Source organism: Gobio gobio (genome assembly GCF_949357685.1).
Source record: "Gobio gobio genome assembly, chromosome: 15".
NCBI classification, from domain to species: Eukaryota; Metazoa; Chordata; class Actinopteri; order Cypriniformes; family Gobionidae; genus Gobio; species Gobio gobio.
The window spans coordinates 33751408-33769770 of record NC_137108.1 but is presented as its reverse complement, the minus strand read 5'-3'; the positions used below and the strand labels follow the sequence as shown (position 1 = coordinate 33769770).

Here is an 18363-nt window from a genome sequence, read left to right as displayed (position 1 = left end):
AGTTAAACTAGGCGTTCGTGAACAGTTACCAGTAGAAGGTGTGAGTCTGATAATTGGCAACGATATAGCAGGTGGCAAAGTGTTTCCTTTTCCGGTTGTGTCAACGAACCCTGTGCCGTCTGCTCAGTCAGTATTAGCCGTTAAATTTCCTGCCGTCTTCCCAGCATGTGTAGTAACTCGAGCACAGGCTAGGAAATATGAGGATGTAATGGATCTATCTCATTTGTTTCAAGACTCGTCTGACCCAGTACAGTGTGAACTGTTAATTGAACCTGAAATTTTGGGCGACTTCCAGAGATGTCCTAACTCAAATGACCTTCCTCTTTGTACAGAGAAACTACAGTTAGCTGCCGCTCAACAAGCGGATCCATCTCTGAGTAGCTGCAGAGAAGTGGCTGTCGATTCGAGTACCGTTCTAAAATCTGGTGTGTCTTATTTTTGGGAGGGTGACGTTTTGATGCGTACATGGAAACCTTCCTTTTCAGAAGAGGGTGATTGGAATGCAGAGTATCAAATTGTTCTACCTTCAAGTTACCGAGCTCAAATTTTAAAACTTGCACACGAGCATCTTCTTTCAGGACATCTTGGCATAACAAAGACGTATAAACGGATCGCTAAACATTTCTTTTGGCCAGGATTAAAATCTAGTGTCTCTCAGTTTTGCCGTTCATGTCATGCTTGTCAGGTAGCGGGAAAACCAAATCAGGTAGTTCCTTCGGCGCCTTTGCAGCCGATTCCTGTTATTAGTGAACCTTTTGAGCGTCTGATAATTGACTGTGTGGGGCCATTGCCTAGGTCTAAGTCTGGACATCAATACGTGTTAACTATTATGTGTGCAGCTACTAGATATGTTGATGCCATTCCGTTGCGATCTCTAAAGGCCAAGATAGTAGCGAAGGAACTAGTGAAGTTCTGTTCTATTTTTGGCTTGCCTAGGGTCATTCAGACAGATCGTGGAACCAATTTCACTTCTAAACTGTTTAAACAGGTAGAAAAAGAGTTGGGTGTTAGTCATCGTTTCTCATCTGCTTATCATCCTGAGTCTCAGGGAGCGCTTGAGCGTTTCCATCAGACTTTAAAAACAATGCTCCGGACATATGGTGTGGAAACTGAAAAAGACTGGGTGGAAGGTCTGCCTCTCTTAATGTTTGCAGTAAGAGAGACCGTACAGGAGTCAACAGGGTTTAGTCCCGCAGAGTTAGTATTCGGTCATACTGTTCGCGGCCCACTGAAACTACTTAAAGAGCAGTTGCTGTCTAAACAATCTTCGCCTACATCTGTTCTTGAGTATGTGAGTTCATTTCGTGAGAGACTTCATAAGGCCTGTGAAACAGCAAAAAGTCATCTTGCCTCTGTGCAGTCTAAAATGAAAGCACATTTTGATAAAACGAGCATAGCACGTAGTTTTGAGATTGGTGACAATGTTCTTGTCTTACTTCCTGTACCTGGTTCGGCTTTGCACGCAAAATTCTCTGGCCCTTACATTGTTGATAAAAAATTGAGTGACACTGACTATGTAATTCGCACCCCTGACCGTAGGCGGCAAGTTCGAGTCTGCCATATAAACATGATTAAGCCTTATATCAAAAGAGATGGAGAAAAATCTGCTGACTTGAGTAAAGTTGTACCTGTCATGTCTGCCGTTCTACCTTCTCTTTATAGTCCTGAAGATGATGGCTTAACTGGGTGCGATGCTAAGCTTTCGGGGGGACGTCTGCAGAACTCAGCCATACTCGCTGATCTGGATGCTTATCTGGCTTATCTTCCAGAGCAACCACGTGGTGAAGTGGGTAAATTAATCAGAGAATACCCTACTTTGTTTTCTGATGTACCAAGTCAGACGAATGTTCTTGTCCATGACATTGATGTCGGTGAGAATCTGCCAATAAAACAGTTTCCCTATAGGGTTAATCCTGCTAAGCGTGAGGTTATGAGGGCTGAAGTTGAGTATTTACTCCAGAATGGTTTTGCAAAGCCCAGTGAAAGTCCCTGGAGTTCACCTTGCTTGTTAGTCCCAAAACCGGATTCCACTTTTCGCTTTTGTACAGATTATAGGAAGGTAAATAGTCTCACTAAGCCGGATTCTTTTCCCTTGCCTCGTTTAGAAGACTGTGTTGATCGAGTTGGATCAGCTAAGTATGTGACTAAGCTTGATCTTTTAAAAGGCTACTGGCAAGTTCCTTTAACATCACGAGCTTCAGAGATTTCTGCCTTTGTAACTCCAGATAACTTTTTGCAGTACTCCGTTCTCGCCTTTGGGATGCGAAATGCACCAGCGACTTTCCAAAGGTTGATGCACAAGGTACTTGCGAATGTTCCAAATTGTGCAGCCTACCTGGATGACATCGTCCTCTATTCTGATGGGTGGAAAGAACATCTAAAGTCTCTTGAATGTGTTTTTCAACGTTTGAAAAAAGCTTCACTCACGTTGAACTTGACAAAATGTGAATTTGCAAAAGCAGTTGTAACCTATCTTGGGAAAAAGGTTGGTCAAGGACAAGTGCGTCCAATTGAAGCAAAAATTTCTGCCATGTTAGAATTCCCTACCCCTACAAATAAACGTCAGTTACGCCGATTCCTGGGAATGACCGGCTATTATAGAGGGTTCTGTAGAAATTTTGCGGGTATTGTGTCTCCCCTGACAGATCTTCTCAGTACCTCTAAGAGTTTTGTGTGGACTCGAGAGTGTGAATCTGCATTTCTAGCGGCTAAAGACATCCTTTGTAATGCCCCAGTTCTCTCTGCACCAAAGTTCAATCTACCTTTCAAGTTACAGGTTGATGCCAGTGCTACGGGGGCAGGAGCGGTGCTGATGCAGGAGGATGCGGGAGGTGTGGATCATCCTGTATCCTACTACTCAAAGAAATTTTCAAAGTGTCAGCTTCATTACAGTACCATCGAGAAGGAGGCTTTGGCGTTAATGCTAGCTTTACAACACTTTGAGGTTTATGTGGGTGGTAGTAGCACTCCTGTAGTTGTATATACTGACCACAACCCACTTGTTTTTTTTGTCCAGAATGTATAATACCAATCAACGGTTAATGCGCTGGTCTTTAATAATCCAGGAATACAACCTAGATATTCGACATCAAAAAGGCTCTGAGAATGTGGTGGCGGATGCCTTATCTAGAGTGTATAATCCTATGGGTTAATGAGGTTGATTTACAAATCCGTGGATCTGTAAAATTAAGTGTGGGGGTGTTACGTAATTGTACGTATTCTTCAAGGTGTGTGTGCCTGTTGTCTGTTTTTTTCTTTTTCTGCTCTCTTAGGATGAGTAGTGACACCTGTTGTTAATCAGTGCCCTGAGTGTCTCCCGTTGCTGATTTGCTCCTGCAACCATGTGCTCTGCTATAAAAAGACGTCCAGCTCTGCAGTTCAGGAGAGGCCGGAGGTTTCACCCTCCGTCTCTCGTGCGAAGAATTCCTGTCTCCTGTTCCAGACGTTAGCGCTGTTGTCTACATTGTTAGTGGTATCCAATGTAAGAGATCTCACTAGTGTTTGAGATGAGTGTTTAGGAGATGTTATTTTTGATTATATCAGGATTCTTTTCTTTTCCTTTTAGCCCCTGGGTGCAGGGCAAGTTACACTTAATCTTTTTCACTTTTACTTTAATATTTTATAGTTTAAGTTAAGGAGGCTGTAGGGAGTTGGGTGCCATTTATTTTGTATATCTTTTTCTCCTGTTTATGTTGAGAGAGGAAGTTAGGTTTAGTTTTATGTTGTTTGTTTACATCATTATTTTGTGCATAGGTTATTTAGTTGATTAAAAATAGTTAGATTGGTTTTGTTTGTTATGTTGGCAGTTACCCTCTCCTGAAGAAATGCCCCATAATAAGATCTTTGGTCCTTGTTATTGTTTTCCTATGTTCCTTAAATAAATCTTTTTGCTTGATTTATGGTGTTGGTGTTAAGTCAGTGCTGGGACGGGAGACGGGGGTTCTATAGACGTAAAGCGTTTATCGTAATTTCTTTATAATTTTATATTCTGTTCCTTCTCCTTTACCCTAGACAGGGGAGTTCGTAACAGTGTGTGTGTGTGTGTGTGTGTGTGTGTGTGTATACCCTGTTTCACTCTAAAAAAGTCACATTATGGAAGTAATTTGCAAGGTCGCAAACTCTTATTTTAAACTTATCAGTACACATTAGTGTCAGTTATCTATGCTCAGTAACTGTAATAATTGCTGAAATCCACCTGTAGTCAATTATTTTATCCCTTAAAACTCATCTTTGATCACCAAAATGACACATTTAAACGCTTTTTCCTGTGAAAAAAATATTCATGACTTAAAATAGCTTGAATGTCACCCTTGCTTCATTTAGTACACACTAAATTCATGAATAAATGCATGAATTCCATGAATATGCAAATAACCCCCGCATCCACTCACTCATACAGGCTTGTATACAAGTCGATGTATCAGAATGGTAATGTGTTTTAAGTATCGCACTCTACAATGTCCTTAGCCTTTTGCTTGACTATGTTATCAAACAGTTAATAATGTGTTGCTAATGTTACACAAAACCATGTTGCCGTATACGCCAGACAGCTGCCTTCTAAAAATCAGTAGTATCCTTAGAAACACTTTGAACAACTTAGAAGAATGTCAATGGAGAAAGGCATAGTTCATCATAACCTCTTAAAATAGGGGAAAGCGGGGCACAACCTAACGCTTTTTAACTTTCTCAGTTTGTGTAAATCCACTTGTGGTTCAGAGTATTTATTTTTTCACACGTCAAGTACAATTATGTGGATTTGTTTCATTAATACAGTGTATGCTTTTTTCTTGATTTAACCCGAAAGAATGGAAGTGAAATGTGACAACATGCCCCATAGGTGGGGTACATTGTAACATGTGAGGGCACGATGTAACATGACCAAATGACAGCTTTAAATGTTATCAATACAATAAAAAAAAAAATTAAATCCAGGACAAACTATAATATTTTGTCAATAAAATACAATTAACTTTTTCAAATAAAATAATGGCATTTTTTAATAATTAAAAATAAACAAATTTTTTGAGTTTGACAAATACACCACAAAACACAGCTATACAGCATAGTTCAAAACATAAAAATGATTAATAACTTCTGAACATTGACTCTCAGTCATTATTCACTTTTTTCTCAAGGTTTCTCAATAGAATTCATAAAAGTATAGAATAGAATATGCATAGTTCTAATAGGGGAACATTGTAGCACAGTGTTACAATTTTTTTATCTATGGTTACAACATGCCCCAACTGGGATTTAAACCCGGCTAGTGTCTTCTGCTGGTTAGATCAGCTTTAAAGAACTATCTCAACTGTTAAATAACATCTATAAGATTAAATATTTAATATTATGGCAACAAGTATATACACTAAGTTTCATCATGCTAGGTAGTTTGTGACGCAAGAATTACCGGTGATTTCAAACCGCGTCTTTTTTTCACTGCAGCTTTAAGGAGAAAATACTCAGCAATGGTGTTAACTTATGAATTTGCACATGGTTTGTCTTAAAGCATATTAAAATCACCATATGGACACATAAACAACTTTAAAAACTTGATTAATACAGGGGGTCTTTGATAGTTGACTGTTCTACATCCTCTCTGCAGGGGATGGCCTTCTCCCTGGAAGAGCGCTTGCAGCTGGGCATTCATGGCCTGTTGCCTCCCTGCTTCCTCAGCCAGGATGTGCAAGTCCTGCGGGTCCTCAGAAACTACGAGCTGAAAAAGGATGATTTGGACAGGTGAGGATATGAGTACTGACGTCCATACTGTTGCTCTCAGTCCTGCTTCATTAGAATTACTCTGTCAGATCCATGAGTTGTTTTCTGTGACTAAATTTCACACCATCAGATCACAGAAATAGTGTTATGCATAAGTGTTATGTTCTTGGCCATTTGCACAATATAAGTAGATTCTTTGTTACAGAATGATTTTCATTTCCTTCTATTTTTTGCTATTTTCTGAACTGCAAAGCAAAGGGACATCACACTGCATGAAAAAAGGTGTATCCGGACCAGGATACTCCTGTATACACTGCTGAAATTCGGAAGAATCCAGGAGTATACTGGCCGGATAGGTCAAATTCCATGGATCCGTATATGTCCGTATTCATCCGAAATGGTACCAAATCGGATGTATGTTGTGGCCGTATACTCCCATGCTACAGCCATTTGTTGCCATGGCAAATAATCCCATCAAGTTTTTCCCAGGAGACATTTTCACACCTCTAAACAGCTTTGCCTTCCATCCCCTATTGGTCCTTCATCTCAAACTGGATTGGTTGTTTTTTTTAAAACCACTCCCAAAACCCAGACTGCTATTGGAGGACAGGACGCATTGAAAACCCAGTCAAGTGACTTTATTGGTTACTTCTAAGGCTAAGGGTGGGCTAGGTTTTGTAGCATAGGGACTTGATTGGTTATAGGCCAGCTATGCAGATTTTGCTAATTAATATATAATATATATATATATAAAAAATAATCCCCTCTCCCTCCCAAAAGAAAAATACACACAAAACAATTTGAGAAAGTCTGAAATATTTATTAAAAAGGTATAAAAAAAACCCACATTCTTAACAGCATTATAAACGAACATTAAAACAATGGTGAAACAAAAACAAGTGAACTAAATGTATTTAAAAGGGATGAAAATGTAAAGGAACAAATGTAAAAATATAAACAGTCCAAAGAACATAAATATACGTTAAATTGAATTGGTAAAGAAACAAAAAGGGAAAAAAAATTAACAAAATGCATTTAAAAGACAGATGTAAAGGAATAAAATACACAGTGAACATAAAAAGGAAAATAATAAATATACAAATTAAACAATATAAAATGAGAACAATAAATTTATAAGACAAAAAAAAGTGTATATAAAATACACATAAATATTCCAAGTAAACAATATAACCAAATAAAAAGAACAAAGAGCATTATAAACATACATTCAAATGAATGGGGGAAAAGATAAGTGAACAAAATGTTTCTAAAGGAAGGCGACGTAAGATGAACAACAATACAAAACGTGGAGATCAAAAGCAACATGGACATCTAAAAAGGAACAAACATACAAAGTATACAATATAAAACGAGACAAAGAAATCTATAAATTAAAAAGTGTATATAAAATATATGTAAATGTTCTATATATGGGAACCAATAAAAGTATAAGTATATAAACATAGGAATAAAGAAAATATAAAATGGAACAATTGAATATTAAAATTATAATTATAAAATAATTGTGACCAACTCTAACACAATGTTGTTTGAGCTAGCCAAACCATCCACACTGGCCATCCATCAACAACAGCAGCATCTTCATCAGACATCTTGTCTATAGTTGCGGTCTTCCACAGGTTCTGTGTTGGTTTGTGCAACCCTGGACCTGGTCTCCAGCAACTGCAAAACATGACAGTAAATTAACCACTAAAACTCAGAGAGGAGTATAGTAACATTCTGGAGGGAAAAAGCTTAACCGGTTTCTTAACTTACCCGTCTCTTTCTCTGACGGTTCTGTGTGATGTTCTTCATAGTGTTTCTTTTCTGGGCCTTTTCAGACTGAGCCAAAGAATACTTCCTCAGCAAAGTCTCACAAAATAAAATACATCTTGCGACCTGCCAAATAATACATTAATAATATATAGTTAATGCCAATAAAAGTAAGTAAAACAATTCAGTTAAAATGTATTTGTATAGCGCTTTCACAATACATATTCAGGGTTTTTCCTGGGTCAAAAATGGTCTTCGGTGGTGGCTGACAGACATGGTCATCCATACACACACACACACACACACACACACACACACACACACACACACACACACACACACACACACACACACACACACACACACACACACACACACACACACACACACACACACACACACACACACACACACACACACACACACACACACACACACGGTAAAAAAAAAATACCCTACCCACTTGATCTGCAAGCGCAAAACTGACAATAAATTTGAAATAAATTCAAAGAAAGTTTGTAACTTTTGCTTATCTTATTTTGATACCTTGATGTTTGTTTTTTTTCCTCATTTTTACACCATTTACTGATAATTGTTTGTTTTGGTAATCATATCAATATTAAAAAAATTAACAAATAGCCTAATTTTCTGCCATATACAATCAGCTAGCTAACAACAACTTTGTTCTGGGAACCAGTCGTTAAAATGATTCAGTTCAAAGGAGTCATTAGGTGGCGAATCGGACATTAGCAGACGCGTTGTGTGTGAATCCCGTCTTTAGAACATTGCGAAAGATTTGTCAACACACAGAAAACACTTCATAACCGGATAGGATTTGTTTCCTGTTTTTTTAAAGAATGCTTTATGTCAGCTGGTCAGAGAACCAGTCAATGTTTTTTGAGCGCATTTCACACCCAGCGGTAATTAAAGGAAGACGTCTGATAGCGCCACGTGCAACATGGATTCGGTCTTCCGACCTTTTGATTTTGATTAACGTAATATGTGAAACATTAGAAAGCTAAGAATGCTTATTTTGAAGACAGAGAGAGTGCGAGCGAGGGATGAGCTCACTGGTCGTTCTCTCTGTCACTCAGTTAACTCAAGTGCAGCAGTCATCTGTTCTACATCACTCATAAATCACAATAACTGATCAAATAAGGCTTTGGCGGGACAAAAATTTGTTTTGGCGGCCGGCAAAAAAATTTAAATGTAGGAAAAACCCTGATATTGTTTCAAAGCAACTTCACAGAAAATGCATGCGTCTACATTACAGAAAAAAACAGAGAACATTAAAATAATTTTTAAGATTACCTTTTACACATTCAGGGTCAACATCTGTAAAAGTTCTTCAGGATCATGGATCCAAAACTTCTGGATCATGAGGGGGGAAGAAACATGCACACACACAAATGAATATTAATTTGTTTGATAAAACATTAATATTAATTATCAACTTACGGACAAGGACTTGCAAAACATACTCACCAGGCCCATACAAAAACTTCACAGTAGATCCAAAATCCTGGTTTGCCTATAATTCTTCAGAGTCCAAGTATGGTGGTTTCCTGTCCTCTCTGTTGAACAAGTGTACATGACAGTGTTCTCAGATTACTCATTCCAAAACTCTGTTACATTTTATGACAAGCTTGATCTTAAAACTAGCTAACAGTAGGGATGGGCATTATGACCATATAATTATACATACATGAGAAATTATATTTTACAATAACGATATCACAATATATTTATTTTGATGGATATTTTATTAAAATGCTACAGAATAATACTGCTTTAAAAGTCTTCACTGTATGATATTCAATTAATTAATATCACTTGATTCTTAAAGAAGCAGAAGGTCTTCTCTATTCTTTTGTTTTATTAAAATGATAACAAAGCTGCAGCCCCTTTAAGAACGGATGCACATAATGACACGCATCCGGGTTTCCCCACGTTAACTTGAACTGTTTGACTTTACTTAAGACATAACTGACTGTTTAAATCAAGTGAATACCTCACATGACAGGCTTACTGAGATAACTGTGTGCATTTTACAGAAAGATAATTGATTTCGGGATCGCATGCTGTCTGAGAGAGGCTTATTTTAACACATGCATGTCCCGTTCATTATTCTACATTCATGCATGTTTCCTTGTCAAAATATCAAAACGTTTTAGTACAGTCAGTGCTGCGTTATATACGCTATATTCCCATTCCGCAATATAAAAAGGTAATGTTAACGTTTACAGCAAAATCGCTAACAATAGTCAGTATCATCAGATCGCCATAACACCCAGCCCTAGCTTAACAATATTACAACAACAAAAACACAGAAACAGAATATGTAAGTTAATCACGATTAGCATATGACTTTAATGCACTAACGTTATATCTTGATGAGCAGTAGAAACAATATAAAGGGATTTACGTTACCTTCTGCCGTCTGCTGTCCGCCATTGGAAACTTAGTCTGTTCGTATTCATGTTTTTTCGTTCTCAGTCGACATCCCACCATCAAAATTCGTCCAAAATAAGATTTTAACAGGTTTAAATGGTCCATGCAATGCCATTAATAGACCGACGTGAAGATTAGAAGCCGCGATCGCGTCGCGTCCCCGCGAGCCACGAGCAACTACAACGGCAACGGGTGTATAATTCAAACTGAAGGCGCGCACTGTCATTGGCCAGATTTCTGGATGACGTTCAGATTGACCAATCACGCTCAAAAGAACACGGAAAGACAGCAAATAGCCTTGCAAATATAGAAAAAAACTTGTTTTAAACAACAGTTAGAAAATGTGTATATTTATTTTTATTTGCTGTTATATTTAATTAATTGGTCAAATGGTGTTTTGTGGTGTGGGCAGAGGCCTGGAAGTTTCAACCTGGAGAGCAGTGCAGATTTGTACTCTTTAAAAACAATTATTGTTTGATATTTAGTTTGCTATATATTTTGTTATATTTGTATCCAGAATTGAATGTAAAAATACACCTTCACTGTAAAACAGAAAATTAAAGTAAAATATCTCAATTTAAATAAGGAACAATCTGTAAACTAATAGTGTTTTCTCTAAAACGTTTAATGTAAATTTCTGTGAAGTTTTTTTAACTTTATTTGACTTAAGATATTTGACTGTAATTTTACGGTTTTTGTTTTGCAGCTGTAGCTGCTGTTTTTTTAGGTTTTTATTTTTACAGTGTAAATATAAAACTAATAAGATTTACTTTAAAATGACAAAGAATAATGTTAAATTGTTAGTATGGACATAAACATAAACCTTTAATATAATGAGCTAAATATTGTATTAAAGTTGTTAATTTACAGATATTGTTTGTAATTTTGCATGAATTTGTTATTTATGAAAACAGAAAAATAAAACAGTGATGTTCCTGTATAAAAAAATGAGAATTACTGTAGTTTGTCATTAATGATATAATCCTTAAAATAACAGTCAAGTTGTTTATTTAGATATTGTTTGTAATTTTACATCGTTTTAAACATAATTCAAAATTACAAGAAAAAACTGTAAAAAAACTGAAGTTTTTTTCTGTAAAATTAGGATTCTTTTTAATTGGTTGCCTTATTTTTATTGGTAACCTTATTGGTTGCACCTACATCTATTGTGAGTGGTGGATTTCAAACCTCAAAACGCCCCTCTTTTGCAGCGTGTTAAAGTTAAGAATCTTAGAGTGACACTTTTTGTGAACAGTTGCAGAGCTGAAAGATCTGCTTGTGTTTCTGTGTTTCTTGAGCAAGTGAATCCCTGCTCTTTTTTATTCCATATTTTTATTTTGAGCATATCAGTTTTTGGTGTTTTTAAAACAAACTTTTTCATTTTCCACATTTCATCTCCTTTTTATTTAATTCTATTATTGCCTACAATTTGTAAAACTTTGCAAAAATTGTTTGGGGATAGTCTAAAATGTTTGGTTAATTATCCTTTGTTAATTCCATTACATTTCTTTGTTTATTTCATTACATATTCAGATTTTTTTGTGAACGTATATGTTCAGACAGGGTTTTTATTTTGTACTGTTTTTATAAAAAATATTTGATTAAGAGACTCTTTTCATGCAGTGGTTTTAAGGCCCTGACACACCATTCTGATGGTTTGGCCCAGACCCAGGCAACGTGAACCAACCCCACAGTCGGCTTTAGTCATTGCTAGTTCAGTTTAGTGTTTCAGGGCCTTAAGAATTATTTTTTCTGTACAAAAAGCTTGTTTGCTGTAGCCTACAGTAGACCAGAGATAATTCTCAATCCTGAAGTGCTCCCCTGCCCCCCTCCTTCTGAGAACAGCCAGCACAAGTGTCAGTCATTAACATAAGAAAGGTCTTCTTCACACCTAACAGTCTTCAGTCCTAGCACACCCAGCAGTGTTTCAGCTGTATATGTCCGTGAAATTTCACGGATTCCTGTATACGTCCGCATACGTGAGGTTTCCGGGTTTTTCTGGAAATATACTGTTCCGTGTTACTCTGATCCGCTTTTTCCCACATACATCCGGTAAACATCAAATTACACAGGAGTATACCATGCCCGGATAGTGCCGGATTTCAGTGTTTTCATGCAGTGTCAAGAGTTGATGGGACATAAAAAGCATCATCAGAGTGTCATCAAAATAACATCAATAGGTCTTTAACTATCTTGTTAATTCACATTTTCCCAGAATTCATTAGTCCCGGCAAGGGATCTGTTTTGCAACCCATGTTTTGCATGCCTGACTTTTTTGAAAATAATGTTCCTGTCATATCTCAAGGCTATAGTCGCGTAACAGTCTTTGGTTTGCCCTTGCAGACAGTGGACGCGGTTTATTTCTGGATGGGTCGCTTTCAGACGAATGACCCTGACCTTGGCACTCATATAACTGACTGCATGAGCAATGAGGGAGCCTTTCCCAGACTATCAAAGTTATTTTGATGTGTTGCTGCCTGAATTTTGTGAAGGGACAGGCAGTCTGCCAACATTTTTAACAAAAATATTTTAAGGGTTTTTTATCACAAAAACAAAAAAAAACAAAAAAAAAACAGAGTAAAACATTAATTTGCTTGGATTAGGGAGACTACACAATACAACAAATAGTTTTGACAATCTGTTGACAAAGTGCAGCAGCCTCTGAAACCAATCTCTGTCATAAGCAGTGGTTAATGGGTTAAAGGCTGGGTTCAGACTGTCAACATGACTGAGGAGCAGTAGTGACTAAACATTCCACAACATGCAACAAGATGGAAAGAAAAGAGATCTTAGAGTTAATTCATCACATAATGCAAAAAGTTTCATTTATTAATAGCCTATACACCAATCAGGCATAACATTATTGAAGTGAATAACACTGATTATCACTTCATCACGGTACCTATTAGTGGGTGGGATATATTAGGCAGCAAGTGAACATTTTGTCCGAACATTTGAACGAGTTTGACAAGGGCCAAATTGTGATGGCTAGACGACAGAGTATCTCCAAAACTGCAGCTCTTGTGGGGTGTTCCCGGTCTGCAGTGGTCGGTATCTATCAAAAGTGGTCCAAGGAAGGAACAGTGGTGAACCGGTGACAGGGTCATGGGCAGCCAAGGCTCATTGATGCACGTGGGGAGCGAAGGCTGGCCTGTGTGGTCCGATCAAACAGACGAGCTACTGTAGCTCAAATTGCTCAAGAAGGGTGTCAAAATACACAGTACATTGCAGTTTGTTGCATAATGGGCCGCATTGCCGCAGACCAGTAAGGGTACCCATGCTGACCCCTGTCCACCGCCGAAAGTGCCAGCAGTAGGCACGTGAGCATCAGAACTGGACCACGGAGCAAGGGAAGAAGGCAAGCCGGCGTGTGTGGTGCTTTGGACAATGTTTTGTTTTGGACAAAGGTGAGAGGGAAACTCACCTTTTGTTGGGTCCTGCCATCCATGTGGATTTTACTTTGACATGTACCACCTATCTAAGCATTTTCGTAGACCATGTGCACCAGGGATCTCAAACTCGCGGCCCGCAGGATGATATTTTGTGGCCCCCTTCTTGACATCAAAGTTTAGTGTTAGTGTGGCCCGCGCGTTGCTCTGAAAAGCACCTTTTTCCCCGAGTCGTTGCTGCGCTTGCTGCCTCCTTTGTGTGTGTGTGTGTGACTGTGTGTATGAGAGAGAGACAATTGGCTCGCCCCTCCCTCGTGCAGTATAATTGGTTGACACCGCGTGATTGACAGGAACAGACGAACGAAGCTGATCAGACAGTTGAAACGAATGTGGTCTAACAGCGCTCGTCAATGTCAAAATGATTGAGATGGCCAATCAAATCAAAGTATGCGGGGTTTACGTTCTCTTTTGGCTCGTGCACATTGCAGAGTCTTCACCATGGTCTTCACACACAGACGAGCGCGTCAATCTATCGCTTAATGCCGTTGCTGAGAGAGACTCTATTCTTTCCGGTGAAATCACAAAACAAAATGCAAATGCAATGTCCATGGTCTTATTATACAATCATTGATGAACATCTTTGATTTTAATGAAGAAAACTATATGAGAGCGGATTAGAACCCGGAACCTTTGACACGGTTGACAAAAATTCTACCATCAGACCACTAGAGAATTTGATGTATTTATTCACTCACTTGTGTGAAGAATATCGGGACTAATAATATATTTGACGCAAATTAATGCAAATATTGTTTACAAATAGTCCCAAAAAGATTTTTTACCAACTGGAATTAGACCTAGAATTTCGCTCACTGCCTTGCTGTGAATTAGTCTATTATTTAAAATTAAATTAAAATCATTCATTATTTCATATTACATGATTTAATTTCTATAGGCTATATTTAGTTCAAATTCAGAGGAACAGTTCGTGTTCAGAAGAAACATTCATGTTGAAGAACTGTTAATAATAAAGATTGAGAAGATTGGATCAGTTGTTATACTTTTTTTGGAATACTTGAAACACTTTTTATGTGTAATACTTGATGCGGCCCAGCCTGACCCAGAGTCTTTCTCCAGCGGCCCCCAGGTAAAATGAGTTTGAGACCCCTGATGTACACCCTTTCATGGAAACAGTATTACCTGGTGGCTGTGGCCTCTTTCAGCAGGATAATACGCCCTGCCACAAAGTAAAAATCTTTCAGGAATGGTGCAGGAGTGAGGAGCACAACAATGAGTTTGAGGTGTTGACTTGGCCTCTAAATTCCCCAGATCTCAATCCAATCGAGCATCTGTGGGATGTGCTGAACAAACAAGTCCGATCCATGGAGGCTTCACCTCGCAACTTACAGGACTTAAAGGAATTGGTGCCAGATACCACAGCACACCTTCAGGGGTCTAGTGGAATCCATGCCTCGACGGGTCAGGGCTGTTTTGGCAGCAAAAGTGAGACCAACACAATATCAGTCATATGTTCATAATGGTATGCCTGATTGGTGTATATTTTAAAGGGGTCATGAACTGGATTTTTTTTAAATTATATTTTATAATGTTTCCTGAGGTGCACTTATAATCTTTTTTTTACAAATTGTCGTAATTTAGAAATAAATGGCAATTTTCTACCCTGATTTTAGCCCTCAGATTTGAAAGCATTGTTTGATACGCTTTCTCTGCTTTAGTGTATACACCCACTGCTGTGACTGGCTGACATCTTTGCATATGAAATAAGTATTACATGTAGAACTCTCTCAAATCCTTTTACTACATTTTTACTATTACAGCTGTCGAAATGAATGAATTGTGAAAAGTGTTGATTATTGTTCATTATATTTAGATCTTTTCACATCACATGGAAGGTTGCGATGATGAGCATTGAGCAGATAGTCTGTTGATCGCGTGAATGCAGTGATTTCATCATTGCAATACAATTTCGCACTCTCACAAAATGCTTTCACCATAACCAACCATGCAAACAGCATGTAAATACAGTAAGAGATTCATTGCATACGAGGCAGTCGTATGCAAATGATTGTGGTCCTGTGACGTCACATTCCACCTCAGATACAAATGAAGCTTTTTACTGCTTGATTATATAAATGTTTTTTTTATTGATGACAAGGACTCATTTATTAATGATACAAAGACAAAGAAATGCCAAGAGGAAAAATTGGTTTCTCGTGCCATGACCCCTTTAAATATAATTTGGAATTTGAATAAAATAGCAAATGAAAGCTCTTTGCGCAGTATTGTTGTGTGGTTCTGAGCGTCAGCAATTATTTTCATTAAGTAATATCACTCTTTAGAGGTAGTTTTTGAGAGATGGTTTTTCTCATACAGAAATGCATAGAATAACTTTTTGCTATAATAAGTGTGTGACTGTTGTCAACATTTTTGCTTATATCAATACAAATGCTGACACATTAGGGCTGCACAACGTATCAACATTATAGAAATATAGCAAATTGTACAAATCATGATTTGCATATTTCACAATGACTTGCAACAACTGAATGATGTATGCAAGGTGATTAACAAGCCATCATGACACTTTCATAACAAACTAATGAAAGGAGGATTTAGCCCAAGGCACCTGCAGCTACTGTTGATGATTTAGTGCCAAATGAACAAAAACATATCTTGGTTGTATAATTTGCAGTTTTTACATATTTTTATATATAATTTTCATTGATTTCACACTATTAAAGCATGATCATATCAGATATTGTGCTATTTAACTTTCCACATTTTTCTTGAATATTGTGCAGCCCTACTACACATACAGAAATATATAAAGTGTGGATCAAAAAGAAATAAATAAATATGCATTAATAAAGAAACTGTGTATCTAAATTAAAATAATGCAAAGAAAATGTTCCCAGAATTATCACACTTGTTAACATTTTGAAGCACTGCCTTCCCCTTCACAGTATAAACTCTGTGAAATCCATTACTCCCAACAGTTTATTGGGAATACATAGAGCTTTACAGCAGTTGTCTTTGCCAATCCAGCCAGATTCTAGCTGAGGCGGGTCTCAAGAATGACATTTGGTTGACTCTCCTGAGATTTAGTTAGTTAACAAGGTGCCAAAATATCAGTCACACCTTTCACCCTCAGAGCACTGCAGTGTAAATTTGTCATGACTGTCACAATAGAGCTGACATTTTCAGGTAAAGTTTGATTTTTTTCTCATCTCACCTTGTGCACTTTACAGTAAACATCTGTTAGTTTCCTTCTGCCTGAGGAAGGTGGGCACACTTTTTCTGAGCCAAACAAGAGAGATATTATGCTCTTGCCTTGATGGAAAGCTTGCTCGCACTGAGGGGGAATGTGACGTGGTCTTTTTAATTTGGGTCAGATGTAGAGCTTGAACATATTTCTCGTGAACGTATTTCTATAACAAGGAACTTTTGTCTAAGATCTCTGGGGCCATTTTTTGTGTATTTTTCCTAACATTTTGACATAAGCAAGGAAAACCCCCAATTATTCTATTCTTGAGCTTTGTTTCAAGCAGCAGCACATGGTCAAGACTTTTTAAAACAACATTCTGTCATCTCTGCACTACTTTTGTTGACATTTTCCTGTCATTTCTGTCCTCTGATATTGTATGTGTCCCTCTCCCTATGCTGTAAACCAACCTTACAATACAATTTCAGTAAGTTTATTGCATCAAAATAATTATGAAATCTCCCACTCTCGGTAAAAGAAACAATATCATATAATATATAATAATTAATATATATTTTTAAATAAATATATAATATATCAACATAAATTAATATATTGTGATTTTGTTTACATATTAAATATTATCTTATATCATAGCTGATATTTCAAAAAAAAAATTCTATGGTATATAAAATCCACCATACAACTACAGTAATTCCACCATGAAAACCAAAGTAAAGGAAAACAAGCTTGGATGTTTCATTGAAGACAGAGAAAGCTACTTAGTCTGTTTTTCACTCATATTATTAAAGGGGACCTATTATGGCCTTTTGAAAGTCTTTATTATGTTTTGAGGTCTACTAGAATAGGTTTTCATGCTTGAATGTTCAAAAAACATTATTTTTCACATATTTACATTAATGCAGCACCTCTCTTCCAGTCCATCTGTATTTCCAACGCGATCTCACGACCAATTCGTACTAATTTGTACGAAGTGGCTAATTCGTACGACCTCACTTGTATGAATTCGTATGATTTGTCTATACTGCAGTGATGGGTAGGTTTAGGGGCAGGGTTTGAGGTAAGGTCATCCGTACAAAATCATACGAATTGACCAACTCATCAAATACGTACAATTTAGCAAAAAATCGTACCAATTCGTACGAGTGAAGTCGTACAAATTCGTACGAATTAGCCACCTCGTAAAATATGTACGAATTGCCGTGAGATCGGGTTGGTATTTCCGATCTCTTTGAAGTCCCTCCTTCCGAAAAGCGCAATGTGCTCTGATTGGTTGGCTGGCACCCCTAACCATACCCGAGAGCTTCAACCCATTACTGATGCAACTTAACCAGACCGCATCCCCTTTTTTTGCCTATAAATTTATGTAGCTACATTAAACATATATAGCCCTGTCATACACCCGGTGCTATGCGACGCCAGGTGCGACACAAGTGTTTTTTGCAAGTTACACAGCTATCATTTTTACGTCCAGCACCCAAGTTGTTTAAATAGCCAATGCACTCGCGCCCATCTGTTCGCCCATGCGTGTTCTGGTCTGAAACGAAGTGTGTTCAGGCGCATTGTTGGCGTGTTGCTACTTTGAGGCAACTGAAAACGTCTAAGCCATGGTCTAAAGTCATGTATTTTTGTTTTTGTTGTTGTTTAAAGGGCACATTAGTAATTTGCACCTATAGGTGAGTGCACAACGTGCGTACACTCTGCTTATTTCACACACAGGGACTCACAGCAGCAAACAGACATGCCAAATATTAAAAATAAAAGGATTACGAAGTAAAAGATTATTATTGT

At 37.6% G+C, this 18363-nt stretch overlaps 1 protein-coding gene across 2 annotated transcripts in view; it reads left to right on the top strand.

Moving 5' to 3' along the window:
- Window positions 1-18363, top strand: part of me1 (malic enzyme 1, NADP(+)-dependent, cytosolic) — a 129176-nt gene that overhangs the window by 31905 nt on the left and 78908 nt on the right. For both annotated transcript variants that reach the window (XR_013818048.1, XM_079837139.1), the window contains exon 2: window positions 5603-5736. Coding sequence is in view for 1 of the 2 variants with exons in the window: in XM_079837139.1 (XP_079693265.1) it covers window positions 5603-5736 (134 nt within the window). In the remaining variant the exon portion in view is untranslated. The remainder of the gene's footprint in view (window positions 1-5602; window positions 5737-18363) is intronic.